Source organism: Polyodon spathula, chromosome 13, assembly GCF_017654505.1.
Source record: "Polyodon spathula isolate WHYD16114869_AA chromosome 13, ASM1765450v1, whole genome shotgun sequence".
In the NCBI taxonomy this organism is placed as follows: Eukaryota; Metazoa; Chordata; class Actinopteri; order Acipenseriformes; family Polyodontidae; genus Polyodon; species Polyodon spathula.
Window position 1 is genome coordinate 12800188 of NC_054546.1, and position 24114 is coordinate 12824301.

The window sequence follows — 24114 nt, forward strand, 5'->3', positions numbered from 1 at the left end:
TGACCTGTTACAACCTCTTGCCATCGAGCTGTCTGTCCAAAAATGTAGAAAATGTAAAATTCAAAACCCCCTAGAATGTACGAAAATGAATGTGGTCATATGACGTGTCATGTGATCCACTAGCCCTATCTAAGTCATGTGAAACCTTTAGAATCCTTTAACACTGGACACCTGTTTTCATTGCAATGCATTGGGAGCTACAGTACATGTTCCAACCCACAGTTGAAGCCATTATATATTTCCTTCGCCTAATCAGTGCACATTACTATATGGTTTATCCAAGGCATGTGTTAATTATATTTAATTGCCGCCACTATACACAGTGACTACTGTTAAGAATGCAAAGGGCATTAAAGGAAGGAATGAGAAAACTTGTACAAATCTCTTGCAGTATGACATTTACAATGGAAAACACAACCAATTACTCTATGAATAAATACAACTGTCTGTCCTGACATTAATAACTAAGAAAGTGGCTACGACCCTTAAAAACAGGGCCTATATAATCTGTCCACAGTGTGATGCAGTAATAACCAAAAAGGTGTTGGGTGGATGATATTATCTTATTAGGAATCTTCAGATCATGGTATTCAAAATTCAAAACAGTTCTTCTCTAATCATCACCGCCACCAACATATATTCTGAAACAGTTTTTAGCATGTCTTTTAGATTGTTTACAATGTCTATTTCTAACCAATAACACATTTATAAACCTTAAATACAGATTAGTAGCCTGTTTTAACTGTTACACATCTCAAGGCTTCCCATAAACACCTCTCACTGAGTTAAATTCACTTGCTATTTTCATGACCAATATATTGATACCTTATAACTTCTAAGCGTATCCAAGCCAGAAAGCATTCTGTTGAACAACTTGAACGTATCAGTTCAATTTGGATTTTACTCCAGTGGGTCCAACATACTCGTTCAACAGCAAATTGAGTCATTATTTTCACCGATCTGTACACTGTGCCACTGCAGTGCAAGAGATACGCTTGTTATATTCAAATTAAAAGAAGCGGAACAGTTCCGTTGTTACATTAGTTTCTGGACTACGAAAAACCCATGCCAAGAGTTACACTTATTCTAGGTAGGATGTTGAAGGAGCAAGATTGGCACACATTAATTTGCTGTCAAATTAAAACATAAAACTGACTTGAAGAAACCAAAATCTAACAGGATAGACATCTATCTGCATGCGGAAAACAAACAGAAGCATCTGTGTCCCTGGTTCAGGCACATCCATTCATTGTGTAATCTGTCGATGGGTTTACTTTAGTGCAGGAGTCACCTCAGCAGGTTCACTCTGTCTCCCTCTGGTCTAACCAAAGTCAATCCGTGGTCGATACTGTAGTACCATTGGGTAAGACTGATGGGGGAAAAAAAAAAAAAACCATACACACATTAGTTTGTCTCAGTAAAATAACATTGCTATACATAATGTGCAGTCCAACTGTAACACACAATAGGTCATTCAATAACAGAGCAACACAAAGCACTGATTAATGTATACTTTGTACTGACTTTTTATATTTACGGTTTATTTAAATGTGATAAAAGTTTTAAAAGAATAAAAAAATGTAATACAAAATAATAATAAAAAAAAAAAAAAACATCCACGCGACAGCAACAATATACAACTACTTTTTTAAGTGAACACAAGAATGACACAACATGTTAGCAGGCCCTTGCTTATAAAATGAATATGCTACTCTGATATGCTACCCCCCCGCCATTTACAATAGATTGTATCCTTATTATCCAGAAAGTCATAGGCCCATATTTATTAACTAACTGGACTAAATCATTATGACGGATTACTGTTTTGTATTTCTCAATGAGTATTTTTAATGCCATTTCTAGTTTTGTACGCTGTATTTTATTACAAATAATTCTTTGCTCATATTTTCCTATTCAAATTTTTCGAAAGGTACAGTACAATATAACATAAAGCTTTGTACAAAAAACTCTTAGAAATGTTATTGGCTCTTTGAATTCACACTTGGTGTCAGCAACACATTCCTCCAACAAAACAGGCCTTTCTTTTTCCTTAAAGAATAAATAGTAAACTGCATACTGCAAGTAAGGCAGTATTAACCTGGAACTCTGCCAGCCAAGCGCCTCTGAATGGTGACTTCACACATTCAACCAGTCGGAGTAAAATAATGCGAGCAATCGGTTGAAGATTTCCCACTGCTCCACTAAGGGCTTCAGAGCATTTGATTACTGCGCTGACACATTCCACAACCCAGCTGCCAACAGTGAGACTAGATCCTTTTAACAGTCAATCAATCCTGCTTGTGTTAGAATTCTTCCCCAGTATGGATGGACACTGGGTTGAGTTGAAAGATGTAACTTACTGGGCCAAAGGTGATGAATGAAGGCAAAAAGCATGCCAGGAAATGAACTACAGGCACATTTTAGTAATAGTACTATTAAAAAGCAGCCGAGTGTTACTTAATGAAGAGATTACTATGGGTTTTTTTACACTGTCTAACTTATTATGCCACATAGATGAGGCCTCCATTTAGTGTGGATTAACAGTGTTTCATCTGGGTTTGGATCGCATTTTCCACATTCCACAGACATTTTATTTATTTAGGTCTAATGGGACTTAATCCTAGTCAGCTCTGAAATCTTGCCCTGTCAACCCAATTCCTCAGAGATTTCCTAAAAAATTACATTTAGAGAGAATAGCCAGACAGCTCATACAATTTCCGAATGGCACCCAATTTCACAGTTGAGAGAGCAAAAGCACAGGTAGGTGGAGGTGCTGCCACCAGGGCTGAAAATATGCCAGGGGCTAAGTTGGCTCAGGAAACTGAGATCTTTAGCATCTCGGTTCTTACATCTAATTGCCAGGCTCTGCACTTCCAGGCCAGCTTTTAGGTTAGGACAGGTCTTCCTTACAGGGCTACAGCAAGTAGTAGATCAACACAGGTCAGCTGATTTCACACTAAATGATACAGGAAAGCACTGTATTTCATACTTCCAAGTATGAATGAAAGCAATGATTAAACAGAGCTATTAGGCTGATACTGCTATTAAGGTAAACAAATACAAATAAAAAACACTTTAACCCTTGGTTAGCTCTCTTATCTGTGTACAGACAGTAAGAAGTGTTTTGTAAACGATCAAATGTTTCGCATTACAGGATATGAATTATAAATAGAAGGGCAATTTTATTAAGCCAATAAATTGAGCGGTTTGATCTAACTAATGGCAAACCCTTACTTTGGCAATGGAATGCGCAGAGAGATGAATCAGTACTTACATTTTCACCCCGAAGTCTCCATCTTGTCATATAGATAAATTCCATAGTATGATCTTTCCCCATGATCTCACCATTGCATAGTACATCCAGCTGTGACCAAAACAGACATGACAGTATAGTTACAGAAAGCACTGTAACAAAATACCGCTCCATCTGTTTATAAAGTGGTGAGCAATGAATCTGGTGTCAACATAAGAAAGCAACTCCCAAGTATACCATAAGGAATCACAAAACAAGACAAAACAAAACAGAATCCCAAGATGCATTGCAGCCAAACAGAACATTAATTGGTGTTGGGGGTAGACAAACGTATGACATGTATCAAAAGGCGGGATGTAGCATACTTCTATAAAACTGGACAGACTTTTTGACTGTTTTGTTTTCTACATATTCTGTATTAAAAGCTCCCATATACGACCCACATTTCACGTCAAAAACCAAATCGGCCTGACACTTCTGTTTCGCACTGACTCTGGTAGATTTATGCTACACATAATCTAAGGCTTTATCAGAACGTGTTGTTATGGTTGCTACAAGTACTGTAGATGTGTGTGCCAATAAAAGTAGGAACAGAAATGAATTTACTCCAAATCAAAACTTTATTCACAGCAAAGACATCACAAAAGATAAGTTAAATTTTGGTGATCGTATCCAAGATTTGTTGGTATGTATTTTATTGTAAATGAACACATTTGCTAAAAAATGACAGTCTTAACCAATTTTAAGTGTAATTATTCAATTCTTGGGTGGTTGCTTATTCACCAGGTCTAAATATGGTTGGATTTTGTCACAGCATTTCACTGTATAGGAGGATCCCCAGACATTGTAAAATGTTCCAAAAAAATCTGTGGCTGATCCTGGAGGAGTATAGGTTGATCAAATCAACCTTAGTACTGAAGGAGCTAACCTGGAGCTAACCAAGGATGATACATCATGTTTATTCAACTACACAGGCCTTATCTTAGCAAGAACAGAAACGTGCTCCTTAACGGATAGCAGGTATGCATGAGGAACATAGCAATGTTTTAAAATTCTCAACTTAGGTTACAGCGTTACCCCTTGAGGTTTAATCGGACATAGCTTACCTCATAAGAAGTTGGAAGCTTTAACTTCAGACTAAGAAACTTCTTTATTGTTCCAACCGTCACTCGAGTGGAGCAGCGTATAAATTTCTTCATTAAACCCTGGAGCGGGAATTGAAACAAGATCGTTTTCTCAAGGTTGGGTAGAAACTCAGACTGTTAGACAAGACAGGAATTAAAAAAAAGGATATTTCCATTATGGTTCAAAAACATAAAAGAATATTGGAAACATTAAAAGTAATATTTCCTATAACAATCCTCAGTAAACCATAGCCTAAGACTGTTCTTACTTAAACCCTAACTCATGTGTATAGACATTGAATTTACAACGTCTCCCTCAGAATGCTTATACAATTTAATAATGTTTATTTCTTCCATTAACATTAAAGTCTAGACATACACCTGGAATCCTGCTGACTTCACCCAAATAGCGCACTGTTATATGCTGTAGTTCAGCTAACCTTCACTATGTTTTCTGCCGATTGACTGCTGTTTCTTAAGCAGTCAAGGCAGATAGCTATCTGGGGGTCACTTCTGTGGTGATCATGGTCTCCATCTTCCTCTTCTTCATTGTCCATTCGGGCTCTCTTGGCTCTCGGACTGTCATCTGTGGTAAACAATCAACTTGTGTTAACCTAAGTCTTATATTTCTTCTTGTTAGTCCAGAAGATAACCATTTTGATGGTTGTCTTTTTTATGTTCCAAAGAATTAACACTGTATAGTAAAGTGGTGACAGGTACTCATTGGGTAATTGTACAATCTTGAGGAACTGATGAGTGATGGGAAGACAGAGACAAAGAGAGATTAAGACAAGCTTTCAGTTCTCCCATTACGGACCACCTTCTGCCTTTCTTACCAACACAATATGTACATATCTGTGCTAGGATCAGGGACATCTATATTCATTATCTTTAGCAATGATAACAAAGAAAACTGTACTAACCCTTACAAAGGTTTACCAGGGTATTTTTTGTTTTATCATAGTTTGCCCTGGTTCGCCATATTTATTAATATGCTTTACCACACCTCACTATTCTTTACAGTGCTTACCTATGCTTTACCATGTTTTCACTATGGGCTTATTAACTATGGTAAACTTTTACAAGGAAAGTAACTGTGTTGTATTATGAATCAATGCCAGTATCTTGTTAGAAGGTCATTGCACTGTGTCAAATAACTTTTAATATGGGTATAAGATATTCCTTTAGGACAGACAACCCCATCCCTGACTGTAAAACAGCACATTTATGGAAATGAATGTGCTTTATTTTTCATCAAATGCAACAGATGGCAGTCAATAGTCGATGTGTGTAGTGCTAAAAAAAGTAAACAGTAGGCACTAGCCTACGTGTAAGTAAATAAACCACCTTTTAAAAGCTGTCTGAACTGGTTTAGCTCTCTTTAACAAACCCAGTGTAAACGTCTCTGTATAGTTTACCACTAATATCATTTAGAAACCCCCCAAACTATGATCTATCCTCAGCTGGCAAGTCTGAATAATTAGGCAACCCAGCCTAGTTTAACCGTAATGACTGCCTGCACTAGTATTTTTTTCTTTCCATATATATTCCAATTATCTGTTAAGGAACTACTGCCATCACAATGCACCAAGCTCCCTACATGCATCTCTTCAGTTCTATGTAAAGTTTCTCTCCCTATCTTGTTCTGCCTATGAATCTAACTCTGCTGAAAGAATGAAACTGTAAAAACAAAGCAAACTGTACTATTTATCTTCTCAATTTTATAAAACAATGTTAACATTTTCTCTCACAGAAATCTCTCTCTCTCTCTCTCTCAAATCTATTTTGAAACCATGCACCTGGTCACCATGTAGCAAAGAGGAACTTTAATTTATTTTACAGTGTTACTGTAATGAGGAAGGATTAGTGTGCAGATGAAAGCTTTGTAAAATTACCACCAGAAAGGGGTATCGTATTTATTTTAACTTGACCTAGAGAATCATTGAATACTGTTGGGTACAGAGTATGGAACCAGTATCTCAAAGCGTTTGGTCTTTATCTTCTAGTAACTATTATAGCGACTATGTGACAATGAGTGTGAAGGGTACTGTTACATTCTGCATTCAGTGTTTACAAAACACCACACATATGACAGCTGTATCTCAAACAGTTTGTGTTACACACAGAAGATTTACAAAAACATCAGCTCTCCTTTTGAGAAGTTTCTTACTTCTAGAACCAACCCTGATAACTACAAAGAAGGTATTCAGCTTTTACCCTATTGTGTTGTTTTTTCAGTTCTTACTACCAGGTGCCAGAGATATTTAATCTTCTTCTACCCTTTGTCTAATCTACATTGTTGAGATTCATCACCGCCTTTGGATCGCCTACATTTAATTTTAGTCAAACTGTTTTTCACAACAAGTTCTCTTTGAGCTATTTCCTTTCCAGGACTTTTAAACCTTAAAAAAGAAAAGGATTTTTGGTTGTCCAGTGTGTTTCCATTGCCTAAAGGTAGTTTCAATTGCAAACACAAGACTACCTGGAAACTTTCCTGCCACTATATGCAGAAGGTAGATATGGATGTCATGAGTACCTTTTTTCCACATGGTGTTCTTGTATTTTGATACCATTTTACAGAAAACAACTATAATACTGCCATTTCCAATGCTGTTTAATAGGGTAATAACTAGAGCCCTGTGTTTTTCGTAAATACGAAATAACACGAAATGTAACATATAAAACAAAACAAAACGAAATGCAAATCTAAAAAAAAAAATAATGTGAAAAATCATTATAAAAACAAACATTTTTTAAATTGTGAGGTTTATACGGAAATACTTTAAATAAATACTTGCAATCGTAGTTGTCAAGGCTCAGCCGTTACCATAGACACGGTCTGAAGAAAAACGGAGGCTCTGACTAGCACTTGCGCAGATGTAGAATTTGATGGAAAATAAAAATTGTGATGGAAGAGACTTTTCTTTCTAAAATGCCTAAACCATGCGTAACAATTTAACAATGCTGCAAAGACCTTGAGCATGAGGGGATGTGTGTAACTGACGCTGACAAAATAACGATGTGCAGATTTTCAACTGTCGGCTGGAATGGGAGTCGAAAGATACCGTCGTTAAGCATTAGTTGGTTATTCCTTTTGGGGAAATATGGCTTGTTTGCTTCTACAGTATTTTGCATTAGTATGCCAATTCTTTGTTTTATTTCAAGTAGTGCAAATTTTGCACCGGAGCAAATGCTGTTTTGGATTTGAATGGATTTGAATGAATGAATCTGCTTTGCTTATTGTTTAAATATGGAGAAACCCCAAATTTGTTTTATACTGCTTCAGTACAATAGGATTGAAACACAAATCTTATCTATTTTATAAATTGGATGTTTAATAAAAAAAGTGTAGTTAAAATATGATGAATACTATACTATACTACTGATATACACCTAATTGAGTTGTTTTATTAATGTGTATCTGTAATAAAACAAAATAAAATGACATTTGTAAAAAATAAAACAAAAAATTCTAAAAAATAAAAAGAATTTCATGGGGCTCTAGTATTAACCTTCTTCTAATTTTAAAACTACACAAGGCAATACACCTTTAGATCACTTACAAAAGACTAGGGGCTCTGCGTACTAACATTACTTACATGTTCGTAAATACTGTGATTTTGTAGCTTCCGTCCTTTGTAGAATTTCTGCGTGTGATGTACTAAACAGCTCTTTTTCGTGAACAACTACCGTAATATCATCGCTCTTTAAGAACAGAATAAATTACTGCTCATTATACAGGAGAGATCAGAATTTACATCTCATTAAAAATAGATTTGCAATGCCGAAAGTCAAGATACAGAACTTCCTTCTGGCAAAGATACAGGTCTACAAAGTCACAAAAACCTAAGAAATGTCAAGATATGATCAATGACACATAGAGCCCTAGGCGTTCAAAATATCTTCTTCCATCTACACTGCAAGCAATTGCATTTTTTAAAATACACTCTGTTCTTTTCAGTTCAAAAGATGAATGCAATCCAAATTCACAAAGGTATAGGTAACCTGGATGAAACAGCTGAGGTATGCTGTCCTTGACGCTGTTATTGCGCTAGTCTACTTAATTTGTATTCTGTGAAAGGGGAGGGGGTCTTTGTTATTTGAATGGGACTGAATGGGACTTTACAAGATATGGGTGCCATTCATATTTACCTCCTCCGTTTTCTTTTGATTTGGTCTTCCTCCAGAACTCTATTTCTTGTTGTTGTTCCTCTAGCCAAGAAACAAAACACAATCATAATAACAACAACAACAATTAAACAAAAACATTAATACTGTTCCTTTAACAAAGTTTTAGTGTGTGCAAACATAATTTGTGAACCAACCCTGATAACTACAAAGGTATTCAGCTTTTACCCTATTGTAATGTAATGTAACTTATAAATATGCAAAATAAGCAGAACACATGGGAATCACTGATTAATTGGCTATGCAAAGTTAATTCTTTACACATATTGTATAATACAGTACATACTATCTAACAGGTGTTTCACTTTGTTGTAAGCTTTTGTCACAGTGGATAAGATAGCAGACCTTGGGCAAGTGCTGTATAATAGGGCAGATGTATTTGTATCCAATGGTCATGTACTGCTACTGAACAATTTAAACTAGAGGTCGGCACGCGCAGAAAATCTGGAACCGGGTACCTGCCATATCCATACCATGGATATTTTTCAGGTAATGATTATAACAAAATAAAAAAAAAAAAATCACATATATTAATGTTTTAAGTGCATGATACATATTTAAATACCATATAGTACACATACATTTAGTCCCTTCAGATCTGTAGACTTGTATAACCTTTTGCAGTACTGGAAACACACAAATATTATTATTATTTATTATTATTATTATTATTATTATTATTATTATTATTATTATTAATATATATATAATATACCTTCATTGCTCATTTCTTGTATATCTGAATTTGTGCATCACGGTTTTCTTTTGAAACTTCTCCAATCACATGAAAATAATTTGTTATTTTTCTCATCTTGGTTTGACAAGTTTTATGCTTTATACTGTCAGCTAACAAAAAAATGTGTATGTTGTTTTGTTTCCGATTTAGTTCCTGAGAATAGTCGCCGCAGTTATTATTATTGAGGTGTACGTGCCGCTCGCTGTGTTACTGTTTTCTGTAAAACACTGATATCCTGTCAGTTAAGAAAAGGCTTAACGCAAAAGCTTGTTTTAGTCTTTATTACGATGGCCAGAGACCCGCTCTTACAACTGTATTGTCATATTTTCTACATTTTCTTTAAATTCTCAAATTAACAAATCAAAACCCGTGTAGTAAAGAGAGACTCGGGTAGCGTCGGGGTAATTTAAAACCCAGGTATTCGGGTACCCATGCCGACCTCCAATTTAAACATTGATAATTACAATGTTATTACAATGTAATTACATGCCTCCAAACGGCAGTACCAAATTCCTACAATAGCTCTAATTTTCACTGCATGGAATCTGAAGCTACAAAAACAACGCTTCATAAAACTACCCTCCCCCAGTACTAAATAAAAGTGCTCTGCATTCACAACAAATCTGTTTTTTTTTCTTTCAGTGTGTATTAGCTAGTTTCTATTTTTAACATAACTGATCTAACACATTATTAAAGAGTGTCTTGTGCTTTGTTTTCACAACTGAAACAAGCTGAATCTAAAAATAGAGCACAGGCATCGTTCAGTAAGGTGATCAGTGTCAGTTATAGATAGAAAAATATGATCAATACACATATCATCTCAGACATACCTATCCTGTCTTTTTTTTTTCTTTTTTTAAACACAGCCTAGCTCTTTTCCATTTCAAATTAACTGAAGTCCAAATACTTCCTTTTAATAAATCACAGCACTTTGTACACAACATGTGTACAACTATTCCCAAATACTTTAAGCTTCCTACCCTGTTACTGACACCGAGTCCTTAATGTAACACACCTCTGGTGCCAGCACCTTTGTTAATTTTGTGAGGAAAACTAAACAACGTCTGCTTTAAGATCCTTAAGAATTAAATGTAATGAGCCGAGGGAACTAATGTTAGCATTCCGGATATTTTACATAGACATTCAAGGCCAACAAACTTTACCAGACAGAACCCAACAGAAGAAACAGGTTTTTGTCAGCTTGCAATTTCATATAGAAGGTTGGGTTTGGGTCAGGCAGAGGCCTGCTTTTTTTTAAGTTTCAGCAGGTATGCAGCTAGGTTGCTAAATTGCAATGGCACGCTGCGCTGTACACAATACATGTTTGGAAGTTAACAGCGCTGTTTTGCTATTTTTGTGTAGTACATCGATAAAGAAAAGACTGAATGATCCTTAACAAGCTCTTCCTTTTCTGTAGTGTGTTATCATAGTTTTACTGTATTTTAAGCAAATACAGCAGAAAACAGTTGTACTATGAACCTGAAATGCTTTTTTTTTTTTTTTTTTTTTTAGTTGCGTATTGATAATGATGTGTGTGTATATATACACACACACACACACACACACACACACACTGGGGATAGTCACTCAAGTGTTTCATGTTATCTGCATTGAAAATTTGCACAAGGGTATTGGGCCTGGTACATGGTATTTAGTACAAGGTGGGAATTTGTGTCTGCGTTAATATCACGTTCCAGTGACTAACATTTACATTTTATTTCTCCTTTTGGTAACGTCTTGCATTTTTGGTTGTGTGTAAATATGCACCTGAAAGGCATACTTTATATCATGCTCATTTTCATAGAAAAATTCCCACACAGTTGTCGAGGGCCAGAAACGACAGATTTCCAGATCGAAGGACAGGCATCTCTCATCTGTTGGCACTGTAAGTTAAGCCATGGTCTCTCAACATTTAAAGAGCGTTACATTCATTAAGTTTGTATAAAGACAACCATGGGTCTTCTAGAAATATACAATATTAGCCCTCTTTGAAAAAAGTTTTGCATTAAGTGGTTTAACTCACATATCTGATTCTATCACACAAACACATAAAAAACAATTTAGCAAACTTACTTTCTCTGAGTCCAGGCACAAGTTTAAATATGATCTCTTCCAATGTGTTGTCCAGCCTTTCCAAGAAAAAGAAACGACAACGGTTAAGAGAGTTCTGTGAAAATGGTGTAGGCGATTACAATAACCCAAATATAGATCATATAGATGTTTGTTAGCGAAAAGTCATTTTGAAACTGACAAGTTCCTGTCTGATGACAAGAATATGAAGGTATATGTGGGATGCCTGGCCACAGACTGTGGTGAAGGTACTGCATTCTATCAAAACAATAAAAAAAGAAGCAGCGACAGTTCTTGCTCTAAGCTTTTAGAATGTGCAAAAATGGTCTGGAAAGTGGGAAAACTTGGGAGCAACATGTGAGCAATGTGCCAGTCCCTTTGGCTTGGTTCATGAACTGTATGTTGAGAGTCACATAGTACTTCAGTAAACCCTTTGAGGAACTGAAAACCAGCTGTGTGCAAACCCGCAAATGCTGTCATGTATGAGGTAATGCTGTTTAATGTTCAGACAGCATAAGCAAACAAGGGGCCCAAAAACTTCCAAAACATTACTCACCCATTATGTAACTATTTTGAAGTTTTTTGCAGTCAAACTTGTTTCTCGTAACTCTTTCAATTAGCTGGGCTTAAACAATTAAAAGTAATTAACAGAAGTTATGTGCCAAATGAACACTGGGTCAATTTCCAATTCAAGCCCAGGGAATCACCTACAGTATTTACCAGGTAATGCGTGACCTATCATTGCAGTATACAAACAAAGAAAGGCTGAAGCAGAAATGAATCCCTCCCTATAAAAACCTATCAAATGTTTTTTGAGAGAGAAAAAAAATGCATATTTGCCCCCTTTTTTGCAGGTAATTATGCAGGCAGTGAGATACAGGGTCCAAATTGTAAGTCAGGGACTTTTTTTAGGATTCAATTTAGAATGGCATTATATTTGTCTAGAAAATGCACTGCAGACAGAGTGCCTCTCAATCTCAATCATCCTTGTCAGATTAGTTACACAATCTGCGATCTGGCATTCAATTTGGTTGCACAATGTGTGTGCAGTAGGAAATTCAAGCAGTGGGCTTCACTTCTGGAGTTAAAAAGGAATGACCTAACATGTTCTAATCTGGCTAAGGTCACACGTGACTTGATTTCGGATGACAGAAAAGATCAGAGATGCACCAAATACTACAGCAACAAAAAACAAAGGAGGTAAATACAAATATGTTTGAACTTATTAATATCTCTGTATTTGTGTTATTGAAGCAGTAAGGACACCCTTGAATGAAGTGCAAAAGAACATTTTCAGACAGCAGTAAAATTATTTTAACAGCGTAAAACTAGCAAGAAACTCCTCACAACTGAACAGCTTATTCTTGTAACCAAGCTGAAAATATCATCTTCAAAGTAGTTTAAATGATTAATTAAAATATACAAGGTGATCAACAAGTCCCAGCAACAAAGCAGATGACAAAAGAATATGTTCAATGTGGCGATAGCATAGGGGCAACAGCGCCACAATTTCCTCTGTTAAGGACTTGAATGCTGCAATCTCAATGATTAATTTCACGCATCAATTTTTACGTAAACATACAAGAGTGAGTAGACACATGTTTCTACCAATGCGATGATATATAGGTGATAACTTGCTGGAAGCCTGACCCAAAGCTATGTCAAGCTCAAGCTATGGGGTTTCATGACATTCCTCCTATTTATCTCAGGAACCCCAGAAACAAGAACAACATTTTGTTACTTTCGTTTCAAGTCCTTTTTGGGGGAGAGGAAAGCTGTGGGACTAAAGAAGAAACACATTTTGATTTTGGCAATGCACAGCCCCTTTTTCCATTTTTTCTTATTATTACTACTTATAACCAATGTTTAAAAATCTATGCATAAAACATACTGGAAGTCTGGGGCTAAAAAGAGTGATTCGTAGAGAAGGACCTATCCAGGTGACAAATAACAAATACTGAATGAGTGAAATAATGAACCAGGTACAGCAGCAGAGTGAGGCAGGGGAAAGGGCTGAGGGAGCTGATTTAGAACACATCACGGGTAGTGATACTCTTACGATTGAGAATGTAACATTTCGGGGGGGGGGGGGGCGGCGGGGGATAGTCGAAGACGTGCACTGAGGTGTCAGAAAAAGGCAAAGTCATTTCTTAGTTTCAAATCAAATTTAAATTATATATATATATATATATATATATATATATATATATATATATATATATATATATATATATATATATAATATGTACGTATTTTCTTTTTTTTGACGATACAGAAAAAAATTGTAAACATGAAATAAAATGGTATGAGAAAAACACCTGTATCATACTTCACACTACTACCTATAATTGAACTTTATTGTGTACCAACTACTACGTCAAAGCATAAGGTCTGTATGGTCAGGTTAAAACAATATGGCAGTGAAATTCAAAAATTATTTCAATGCAATGCCACCCCCAAATGTTTTCCATTTACTACAAATGCAGAATGACTGGATGGTATACAGTATTTGATTTTAATTTTACCTAAATGTGTTTCTAAAATAATAACCGTCAAGACAGGTATCACACTGAGTGCTGTACCAGTCTTGGCAGTTACCATGGCAGAATCTCACTGAGTGCTGTACCAGTCTTGGCAGTTACCATGGCAGAATCTCACTGAGTGCTGTACCAGTCTTGGCAGTTACCATGGCAGAATCTCACTGAGTGCTGTACCAGTCTTGGCAGTTGCCATGGCAGAATCTCACTGAGTGCTGTACCAGTCTTGGCAGTTGCCATGGCAGAATCTCACTGAGTGCTGTACCAGTCTTGGCAGTTGCCATGGCAGAATCTCACTGAGTGCTGTACCAGTCTTGGCAGTTACCATGGCAGAATCACACTGAGTGCTGTACCAGTCTTGGCAGTTACCATGGCAGAATCTCACTGAGTGCTGTACCAGTCTTGGCAGTTGCCATGGCAGAATCTCACTGAGTGCTGTACCAGTCTTGGCAGTTGCCATGGCAGAATCTCACTGAGTGCTGTACCAGTCTTGGCAGTTACCATGGCAGAATCTCACTGAGTGCTGTACCAGTCTTGGCAGTTGCCATGGCAGAATCTCACTGAGTGCTATACCAGTCTTGGCAGTTGCCATGGCAGAATCTCACTGAGTGCTGTACCAGTCTTGGCAGTTGCCATGGCAGAATCTCATTTTGGGTGTTAAAATAAAAAAATAAAAAATAATCCAGTTGTTTGGGATTGGCAGTAAATGAATAACAATTTATTACAAGCTTGTACCTATTTTTGATGAGGGGATGATAATTTATTTTAGTAAGAGCAATATGAGTGGGGTAAAAAAGGGAACACATTTCGTACCCCATTTCCCATATATACCAGCATATAAAATAAAGTTTTATGTACACTTTGTGGCACACTTATAAATCTAATTACAATACTTAGCTTTCTGTTTTTGGTGAGCATAGGCATCTACCTTCAGTACAGCCGATTCTTTTACATTTCACAAGCTTTACATGTTGATATTTTTTTTTTGCTCAATTCTTTGCAATACATTTCCGTCTCTTACCTTAGCATTTCTAATGGATTTGTTTCGTGAACTTGGATGCCGCATTTGGGACAGTCATTGCTGTCTTCAAAGTGTTGGACGATGCAGCGTTTGCAAACTGGAATAAAAAAAAAGTTAATAACATTGTTTAAAATTGCAAACATTTTGAATAACAAGTTTTTTTTTTTTTTCCTATTTGGCTTGTGGTAACAAAATTCTAGGAAAATCCTAATGTATTGTCACCCTAATGGGTTTCTTTGATCATCTTATCCCTCCTGGGATAATCAGGTGGTTGATGCAATCCAGGGAGATTCCCCAGTTCTCTTAAATATTTCATTTATAGCCAGAGATGGGTTATCCAATGGGATACAGGTTGATTACACTGACCCAGGTTAAGGAGACAGATGTTTTGGCTCGTGCCTCACCAGTGTACACTTTATTGATTTTGTTTAAGTTTTTTCAATGTACTCATAATATTAAACTACACAGACCACAGTTAGACAACCACAGAAACAGCTATTACAGACCACCAGACGACCGGTTATGTTATTTGTTTCATTTTCATGTCCCTTCAGCCCTCACTCACTTATGACTTTTTAAATAATTATATATTGTTTCATTCCCTTCCTGCTGAATCAGGAATTTACTTGTATATGGACACTGATATTCTTGAACAGAACAAACACAATCAGCAAGAAACACCCTGAACTAGATGGGCGTTTGCCTAAACCAGAAAATATTGCAATATGCTCATAGGCCTAGCAACTGGGTAGATGTTTTACATTGTGAGGAACGCTGTGTTACAAATTGCAAATCTTCAAATCAATCCAACAAGTTGTCCTCAAGTTGTAAGAGTCACAATCTGTATACCTTCATTTAGAGGTTTTGTAGTTAGTGAATTGCAAGAGCATCTGCTGATTACAATCTTTCCTATAGAAATGTGACATGCTAATTTATTAAGATGGAAATGTAGGACACCCGCCCCCCTCCTCGCTACCATCACTAAGATGCACAGCACACACTCACAAACATTCATTCCATCCCCCAACACACACACACACGGAAGTTATTCCACAACACCACACTGCTCCTCGCCCTTAAAGACTTTATTAATCCTTTTTTATGTCTAATCATAACAGCCCAGGGCAGTGGCATTCCTCCATCTGTTTTACTTCTTGTCAATCTACAGTAAGTTAAACAACACAGAGACAAAGACAAAGTTACAGTACATTTTCATGCTTCAACTTTGCCCTAATTAACTCTGTACCCCATGGGATTCAGGGCAAAACTCAGTTAGGGTGACACATGTACCGGTACATGCTTTAGCCGAGTGTACTACTGCTACTAAATCTGCCATTCTATTCATTTTTAAACTAAACTCAAAGACATAATCCACTAAAGGCCATATTGCCAAAGCCTTTACCACTGTGAAAAAGTAACAAATTTTTCTCGACATCCCTAAATAACTCATCACTTCCCTTTGATACACCTAGAGTAAATGCAAATATAATAAATACTCTACAGCTTTCACATAAACTATATATACACACCACAAGTTGGCTAAATAACACTAGGTTTTACACATTTTAGTAGAAACATTCCAATTATGTATGAACTACTTCACTTCAACATCTTGGACTTGAATTGCAAAACACAGTGGGCAAAGTAAAAAAAAAAAGTTTGCTGGGAAGCCTTCAATTGCTTCCATTTCCCCCAGTGCACCTTGTGAAGTGTAATGACAGCTCAGTTTTATTTGGATTGTGAAACTACGTGAAGCAATGTGGGCAGGGTGACATCAGCACCTCATTCCAGGAAGTCTGCTGATCATTTACCCTCAAGAGTTACATGTTGCACGCCATCCTCCGCAGCAGTGTCACACACATACATGCCCCCAGGCTTATAAAGAGGAGGGGGCTGAGCAATAATGCCCAAAAGATGATGTGAATTGTTTTGTCAGGTGATGTAAAGGAAGGCTTAATAAGTATCGGGGCTGCCTGACCTTACTTGTTTCCTGTCTAAGCACTGCCTGCACTCTCAGCTTCCCTATTTAGCATTTTATTTTATTAAAGACATGATTAGAGAGACAAGGTGGGGGGGGGGGGGTGCTTCTGTGCCAAAATCTTTAGACTGCACCCTTTAGCTGTTTCAGTGAGCCTCTAGGGAGTTTGTATCGTGCATTTCTGCTTTCTTATGTAAATAACTCCTGCTAATTCTCTTGAGAAAAAATAAAAATCCCTGCTTGAAAATCAAAAGCGAAAATAAAACAGACTTCTTGTTACAGTACTGGACCTTTGTAAAATGGAAAGTATATTTATTACAAGTTTATAGTACTGCATGTATCTACAATTTTCTTTTATATGCCCTCCTCACCTCCACATACATGCACTAACTATCAATCACACACTGTGTTTCTGTAGAAATTATACAAGGTTTTGGACACACTCAACTAAAGCAATTAAATTGTATTGCTCTGCGAGTCGAGGCTATTCCACTGCTGACCGCAGACGGGAGCACCCAGGGGGTGGTGCACAATTGGCTGAGCGCCACCCTGGGGGGAGGGCTTAGGTCGGCCAGGGTGTCCTCAGCTCACTGCGCACCAGCGACCCCTGTAGTCTGGCCGGGCGCCTGCAGGCTTGCCTATAAGCTGCGTTGTCCTCCATTGGCTGCATGGTGGACCTGCAGTGTGAAAAAGAAGCGGTCGGCTGACAGCACACGATTCGGAGGACAACGTGTGTTCATCTTTCCCACTCCCGAGTCAGCGCAGGGGTGGTAGAGGTGGACTGAGCCTAAAAAAAAATGGCGTTTCCAAATTGGGCAAAAATTATATTGCTCTACAACAGAGATGTTGAATAAAGACAATACCTGTGCTTGTTTGAGTTTGATAAAACTTTGTCTGGACATTTTTACAAGACCTTATTGTGTTCAACAACCTGTTAATGTTTTTTCAATGTACTCACTGAAAACTGATTGGCTAAGCTTTTAAAAGCTTTAGTTTGGAAACCCTTACCGCTGACAATTTTTTACACTGAGATTTATACAAAAAGCTCTCCACACATTGAATTTCAAAGATCTATACCCTAGTTTTGTGTCTCTCTAATATTGATTGATTTATTTTTTTTTTTTTTGGTGAACACGATAGCTGCATGAATTTTCACAAATTTAACCCTTTCATTACAAGTGCACTTTCCACCCATTTATCGAGCGAGTTTATAAGTTACTTGGTAAAACTGCAACAAAAATAGTAACGACATAAGGGCAAAAAAATGGTTTTCCATCCATTGCAAATTGTAGCGAGTCAAAGGGAATTCCCTGTAACGTTTCGTAATATCACAGCCTAATTTGCATGTGTTGCTATGTTTTCAGGTTATTCACAAGAAATACACTTGCTAGATGATTGTCCATGCTTTTATTTTTACTCGCTCGCTAGTCTAGTGAGTATATTCTACCGAATTAAGTTCTTAAAAAAAAAAAAAATAATAATCAGTGAACCTTGGCGCTGTTACCAAATACGCAGTTCACAAAGCCAACAATAAAATGTACATCCGCAAGGGAAAACTGAACCTGCAGTGAGTGTCAAAAGTGTTGCTGAGTAAAAGGTACTTACAAAAGTAAAGGTATAAAACCTGCAGCATTGTTTTCACATATTTTCCCACTAGCTTAAAGGTTGCTTATTCTATTTCTGCTCTCTTGTTAGAAGTCTTTCAATTTTGTGTAGTACAGTGTACTAGGATGCATTCTACTGAACTGCATAAGCAGAAAGAAAAAAGTTGTATTACTGAGTAATTTATTTGAAATTCATATCTTTAGCTAAAGGTGATGCATTCAATAGGATTTGCTTGTGTGATTGCCAGGCAAATCAGTGCATTTTTGGCAGTGACACGATGATGGTTTATATTCGGCGAAAACGGGCGGTAGGACCAGAAATACGCTCGTTATGGTTTTCCATGCAAGTGTTGAATAAAATGTCAATGCGAGTAAAAAATAAAACCAGCTCTAGCGAGCAAGCTCGTCATGTGAGTAAAAACTTCTTAAAAGTCAACTTAAACCATTTTCCATTGCGTTTGTCGCTTAAAAGTTGGATGGACAAAGGCCTGCAGATATTTTGGATTGAATTTAGACATAATCCAATAAAGTATTTTTGTTTTAGCATTTTATTTTATTAAAGACATGATTAGAGAGAGAAGGGGATTTTATACATTTTTCAAATATACATTATGCGATGATGAAGACACTCACTCTGCACTGTATTGAACCCTTTTTTTTCCAGAAACCTTTATTCTTTTGTTCAAACTTTTATTCAGTCTACAGTAACTGGCTTTTATCTTGCTTGTAGGTTTGCTTTGACAAGTCATGTGATATTGTGACCTTTCAACTTGCCTTCGCTTCTATACTACACTACAAGCAGGTAATGTTCACAATATCATGAGGCCAACTTCGAACCATTCTGAACGACTGCAAACATCATAAAGTATTGTACATGTCTGAAGTTAAATTATACTACTCCCCCCCCCAAAAAAAAACAACTTATTTTGTACATAAATTAGAAGTCATACTACACAGCTTCTACTTTAGTTGTTTGCTTTTCTAATAGAGAAAAGATGGTGTGTCAAACAAAAGGCTTCATCTCACTACCACATCACTCTACTGAAGATCCTTCTTCTACAAGGGGAAAGCTTTCGGCACTGGCAAGTAAAGTGGTCCTGTCTAACAAACCTGACAGTCTTAATGAGGTTTGATAAGGTTTTAAAATCTTTTCTTTATTATGGTGCACACTTCCATTCACACTGTGTTCATTATTATAATCATGTGCAGTGTTTCAAAGATGACAGCTGAGGACCGGCAAAGAAGAAATTTAGAACTACATTATGGTTTTCAACTATGCAACTTTGGTTTATTCTCTTATATGCTTCAAACACATATGTACTTTTTTTATACCATATATTTCTTTAAAAATTGCACCCTGCATTCAGTGTTGACTAAGCATCTTCCAATTTCCATTTCCTGGATCTTCCAATGTGTGGAATTCTCTGCCAGGAAAGTTCAGGCCCCATGGTTTTTTAGCTTGGTATTTTCCTACAGTGATATTTACTATTTGTAAAGTACTTTGACAAGCTTGTTCAGGAAAGGCACATTATACCAATAAACATATATAACTGAGCGACTGACTAGCTGAAGGGTTTGAAGCTTGCGTCTATATTAGAAATTATTATGGAACTGTTTTAAATGTTCTATCAGAGATCAGAAACGTTCACAGGGGACTGGGTAAAAGTGGACCAAAACAAATGGGGTGGATCTCTCTGAAGGTCTAAGAAATGTGTTTAACCCCTGGACACAGGATATGCCCTAATTGAGTACAGTCATTAATGAAATACTTTCCTTAATTTCAAAATGTAAACATAGAGATAGAAATTTTAACAGGAAGCTGGTGCAGGTTACATACAAATCATAAGCAAGTACAAGAACAAAGTTGTTCTTCAATTCATTTGCAAAAATGGTAGATAAAAAGTCAAAGCTGGTTGATTGAAGTAAGCAGAACTATTTAGAATATGTTTAAATGTCCATAGCTCTTCCATTTATGGGTTATCTAACTGGCTCCTGTAATAGTCTTAAAATCCACATAGCTAACAGAATTGTTCTTTAAACCTTTAATGCTATGCCATCACAATATTTGGTTACAAACATCATGGAAACAGATACGCAATCAGAGCAGTCAAATTATTCCTTGCAGTTTCAAACAGGTCATGCTGTTCACTTAGTGTCAACGGCCTTCAGCTATTCATCATGTCTGACATTACTAATAGCAACTGTGTGGTCACTTTTTGGGGCTTTATATGGTCCAGTGTTTTCTATTTAAGAAAAGGTGGATGATTTTAGCATATACAGTCAACTGATATTTATATTCCCTACAACCTAAACCTGTGTACTTTCAGGGTTTACTGGACTGCCTTGGTTTCAATACTTACAAGTGTGGAGGCACTCGGTCACTGTGGTGGGCTTGATTAAGTATCCTTTACAAACGTAGCAGGTGATGTAGTGGTTAAAATCTCTGACCAGGTGCTTCCTCTGAGCAGCCATTTCTAGGACAGGCGAGGGGTGGAGAGGTGATGGTCCAGTCGGAGCTCACAGGAGCTGCTGTGCTACAATGCACAGCTGGGATGCTCCCCGCATCGGTCTCACTTCAAGCAAATCTTCACCTTGTCAAAAATACATTCTCTCGAATGAAAGCTCAAGGGTGCTTCATTGTAACCTCCCCCTGGTTCTGTAGGACTTTTGCACCTGCAAGTTGGAAGGATTACATTACAAAAGCAATCTATTTCAAAAGGCGTGTGGGAAGCCACAGAAGTGTAGGACTGGTTATGCTATAACACAGGGATGCTTTAAAAGTTAACGCTACAGTATCCCAGTTGTATACCAAAATATGAATTTGGGTTGCCTGTATACTTACTGTGCACTCTACTTCATGACAAACCCAACTTTGTTGACTTTCCTGTTTGTTTAACTTCATTCACACAAGCTTCCAATCTCAATGAAGCTTCCATTCTGTAAACCTAACATGGATTGTTCATGCTACTTCCTTCAGCAAAATGTAGACTGTTATTTTAACGCTGTTCTGCAGCTCTAAAAGTTTTTGTCTAACATTTCGCAGGAAACACTCTTGACATGACATTTTAAGTATATGGTTTCAGTATTCTTGAACATGTAAAACTGCATGGGCTTAGCCTACATGTTTAAGTTCAATACAATTAATGTAATCCCTTTGGAGCCTGAATATGAGGGATAGAAAACACTGAAGATGGAGGTGTCTACTAAAAGAGGTGCTGCAGAAAGGGTTCTAGTGTTGTACATCTGTTCACATATGTTAAGAAAACATATTTTGAAAAATAAATTAGAAGAGCATAACAAAAATAATTATTGAGTCAAATACAGGCATAAAACCATCTCTAAATCAGGATCCGAGAGACACAGTTAAACTGAAGACCACCTGTAGAATGATCAACTTACAATAGCAGCCTGCCTACCAAGAACTCCTTCTGAAGCTAAAATAAATTAGGCCAGTAATTGTCACCAGCAAGTAATTGAGAGAGACCATTTTAATAATGTCATTGTCTCCAAGAAAAAGAGCATATATTTACAAAGGTACCACGAAATGCTCCTGTCAGGACAATTGAGGAAGTCAGCACCTCCGGTCGACTTTTTTTTTTTTTTTTTTTTTTTTTAAGTAACAAAAACGCTTATTCACTGCCAAACATGAACTACTTTAGATGTGTAATGGCTGCAGTATAGGCTACTGATCTTAAGGTTAGGGTTTCGGTGTAGGGAGAGGATTACACATTGTTTAATTACCAATAATATGAGATATCAATAAGAATGCAGTGCAGACTATGACCTGGAGTGACATACCATATAATAAGTTATTTTTAACTAGCGTGGGGTTAGTGGAATTCACATTAATTTGTTTTATTTAAACACCTGCAATAAATGACGTGCTAATAGAAACCGAGACTTCTTGGCTTGAGAAATATACAAAATTATTCGAAAAATGTAAAACAGGCTGTCATATAGTGAAAAGCACTGGACAGGTAAGAATATGCACTGGCCACTTTTACACCAAAACTAAATTATACACGTTTTGGTTACTGTACGTGCTTGGCAATCATATGTTTCATTACGTTAAATTGATGGTTTTGTAAATAATATCCAGATTCCAAACAAACGTAAATACGAACATTTCACTTTCGACTCTCGTCCTGAAGGCAGTAGTTTCTGTACCTTACCATATTACTGTGTCAGTCTACATATCTACACGCAGGTGTTGGATCCAGTACGTCAATAGACATCACAGTTGTCAGTAGTTACCCACCGCCGCTTGATATTTTTCATTAGGAATCTGCTAACAACAATTTAAGTACGGGTAGATAAATCAATGTTTCGTTTTGTTTTTTGTTCAAAGTAATTCAGTTTTGAATTGTGTAAAATTAACATAAATAATGTTTATTCAGTACAAAAACGGACGCTTTGTAGTATAGAGAGAATAAACGTCGCATAGCCAGTAGACCTGGTCAAGTAAAGATTGCTAGAAAAATCTTCAGTGCGCAGCAAAGAAATCCACAGCTTGCTTTTTACAGTTGTAACAGTGAACAACGCACTGTGTTATCTATCCCTCATCACCAGGAAGCCACAAACGTCACAATTTGCGTCAGCTTACTTAAAAAACAGCGTTACTGGACTCTAAACCCCTCGTTGACATTAGTTACCTAGTCGTCCAAAAATTAAGGTTATCCAAAATCGATTTCAGAGTAGCACTTTTTTTAAACAGACGCGGCAGCAGCTTTTTAAGCCACGCTATATCCACAAAACAAGGTCGAACTCACATGTCAGCAACTTGATATAACAAACATATCGTGACACATGATCGCATCCCATCCCACCCCAAAAACTTTACTACCTTGTGAAAATCGTATGCAATAGCGTCGCATTTGTCTTTTTTATTTTTTTCAGTAACCGCATCCCTTACCTTTTTACTTTATTTTCAAGAGGCCATGATCATGAGAATCTGATGTAAATCCACTACTGTATAAATCTCACGGTGGGTTAAGAGAGTGAATGATGTTGTAATAATAAAGTAGTAGAACACGGAACTAGCTTCACTGAGCGAGACTGATAGAAAAGGGGCGGAGGACTTTCCCGGAGCTTGTTTACGCATTGCTGCCTTATTCATTCCACAGCATGTACCCTCTGATTGGACACAAACTAGGGCGCAGCCTTCAATTACTAACTACTACAGTAACTATGAGCAGATAAATATATCGGAAATTCTATTTATTCTACACAAATGAGTGACAGCATATCTAAAATTACAATGAATACTATATTATTGTAAGCTAAATGCAGGTAATATGTACATTAATAATATTACCATTTGATTTGATGTGTTGCAGGTTGCATAGCCTACATGGTCAGAAATAATATGATTAATTTAATTATTTGATATTGTTGCGTCTGTACGAGTGGCAGTTTTTGATGTCTCATGTCTTGTGAGTCCAAGCCAAATATAGACAGCTGTTCTTAATGGTCCCAACACTACGATTTACTTCTACAAACTGCACCTGCATCGACGTTTGATATGCATACACAAACGACATTTTAAGTATATTTCTGTTTTGGATATATTTCACAGTACTGTAAAAAGAAAGAAAGAAAAAAAA

At 36.9% G+C, this 24114-nt stretch overlaps 1 protein-coding gene across 4 annotated transcripts in view; it reads right to left on the minus strand.

The window, feature by feature from the left end:
* LOC121325599 (polycomb group RING finger protein 5-B-like) overlaps positions 1–23586 on the minus strand; it is a 24242-nt gene extending 656 nt beyond the window's left edge. The window contains exons 1-9 of one of the 4 annotated variants that reach the window (XM_041268396.1): positions 23424–23586; positions 20872–21184; positions 14930–15026; positions 11375–11430; positions 8530–8589; positions 4818–4963; positions 4360–4458; positions 3275–3364; positions 1–1369 (exon numbers count right to left, since the gene is read on the minus strand). The exon at positions 1–1369 is cut by the window's left edge and continues 656 nt beyond it. In XM_041268396.1, the coding sequence (XP_041124330.1) occupies positions 1322–1369; positions 3275–3364; positions 4360–4458; positions 4818–4963; positions 8530–8589; positions 11375–11430; positions 14930–15026; positions 20872–20983 (708 nt within the window). In that variant the 5' untranslated portion in view covers positions 20984–21184; positions 23424–23586 and the 3' untranslated portion in view covers positions 1–1321. Of the gene's footprint in view, positions 1370–3274; positions 3365–4359; positions 4513–4817; positions 4964–8529; positions 8590–11374; positions 11431–14929; positions 15027–20871; positions 21185–21353; positions 22106–22683; positions 23380–23423 lie in introns of those variants that run through there. The other 3 variants (XM_041268393.1, XM_041268395.1, XM_041268394.1) reach the window with 3 other exon arrangements.
* Between the last annotated feature and the right edge of the window lie 528 nt (positions 23587–24114).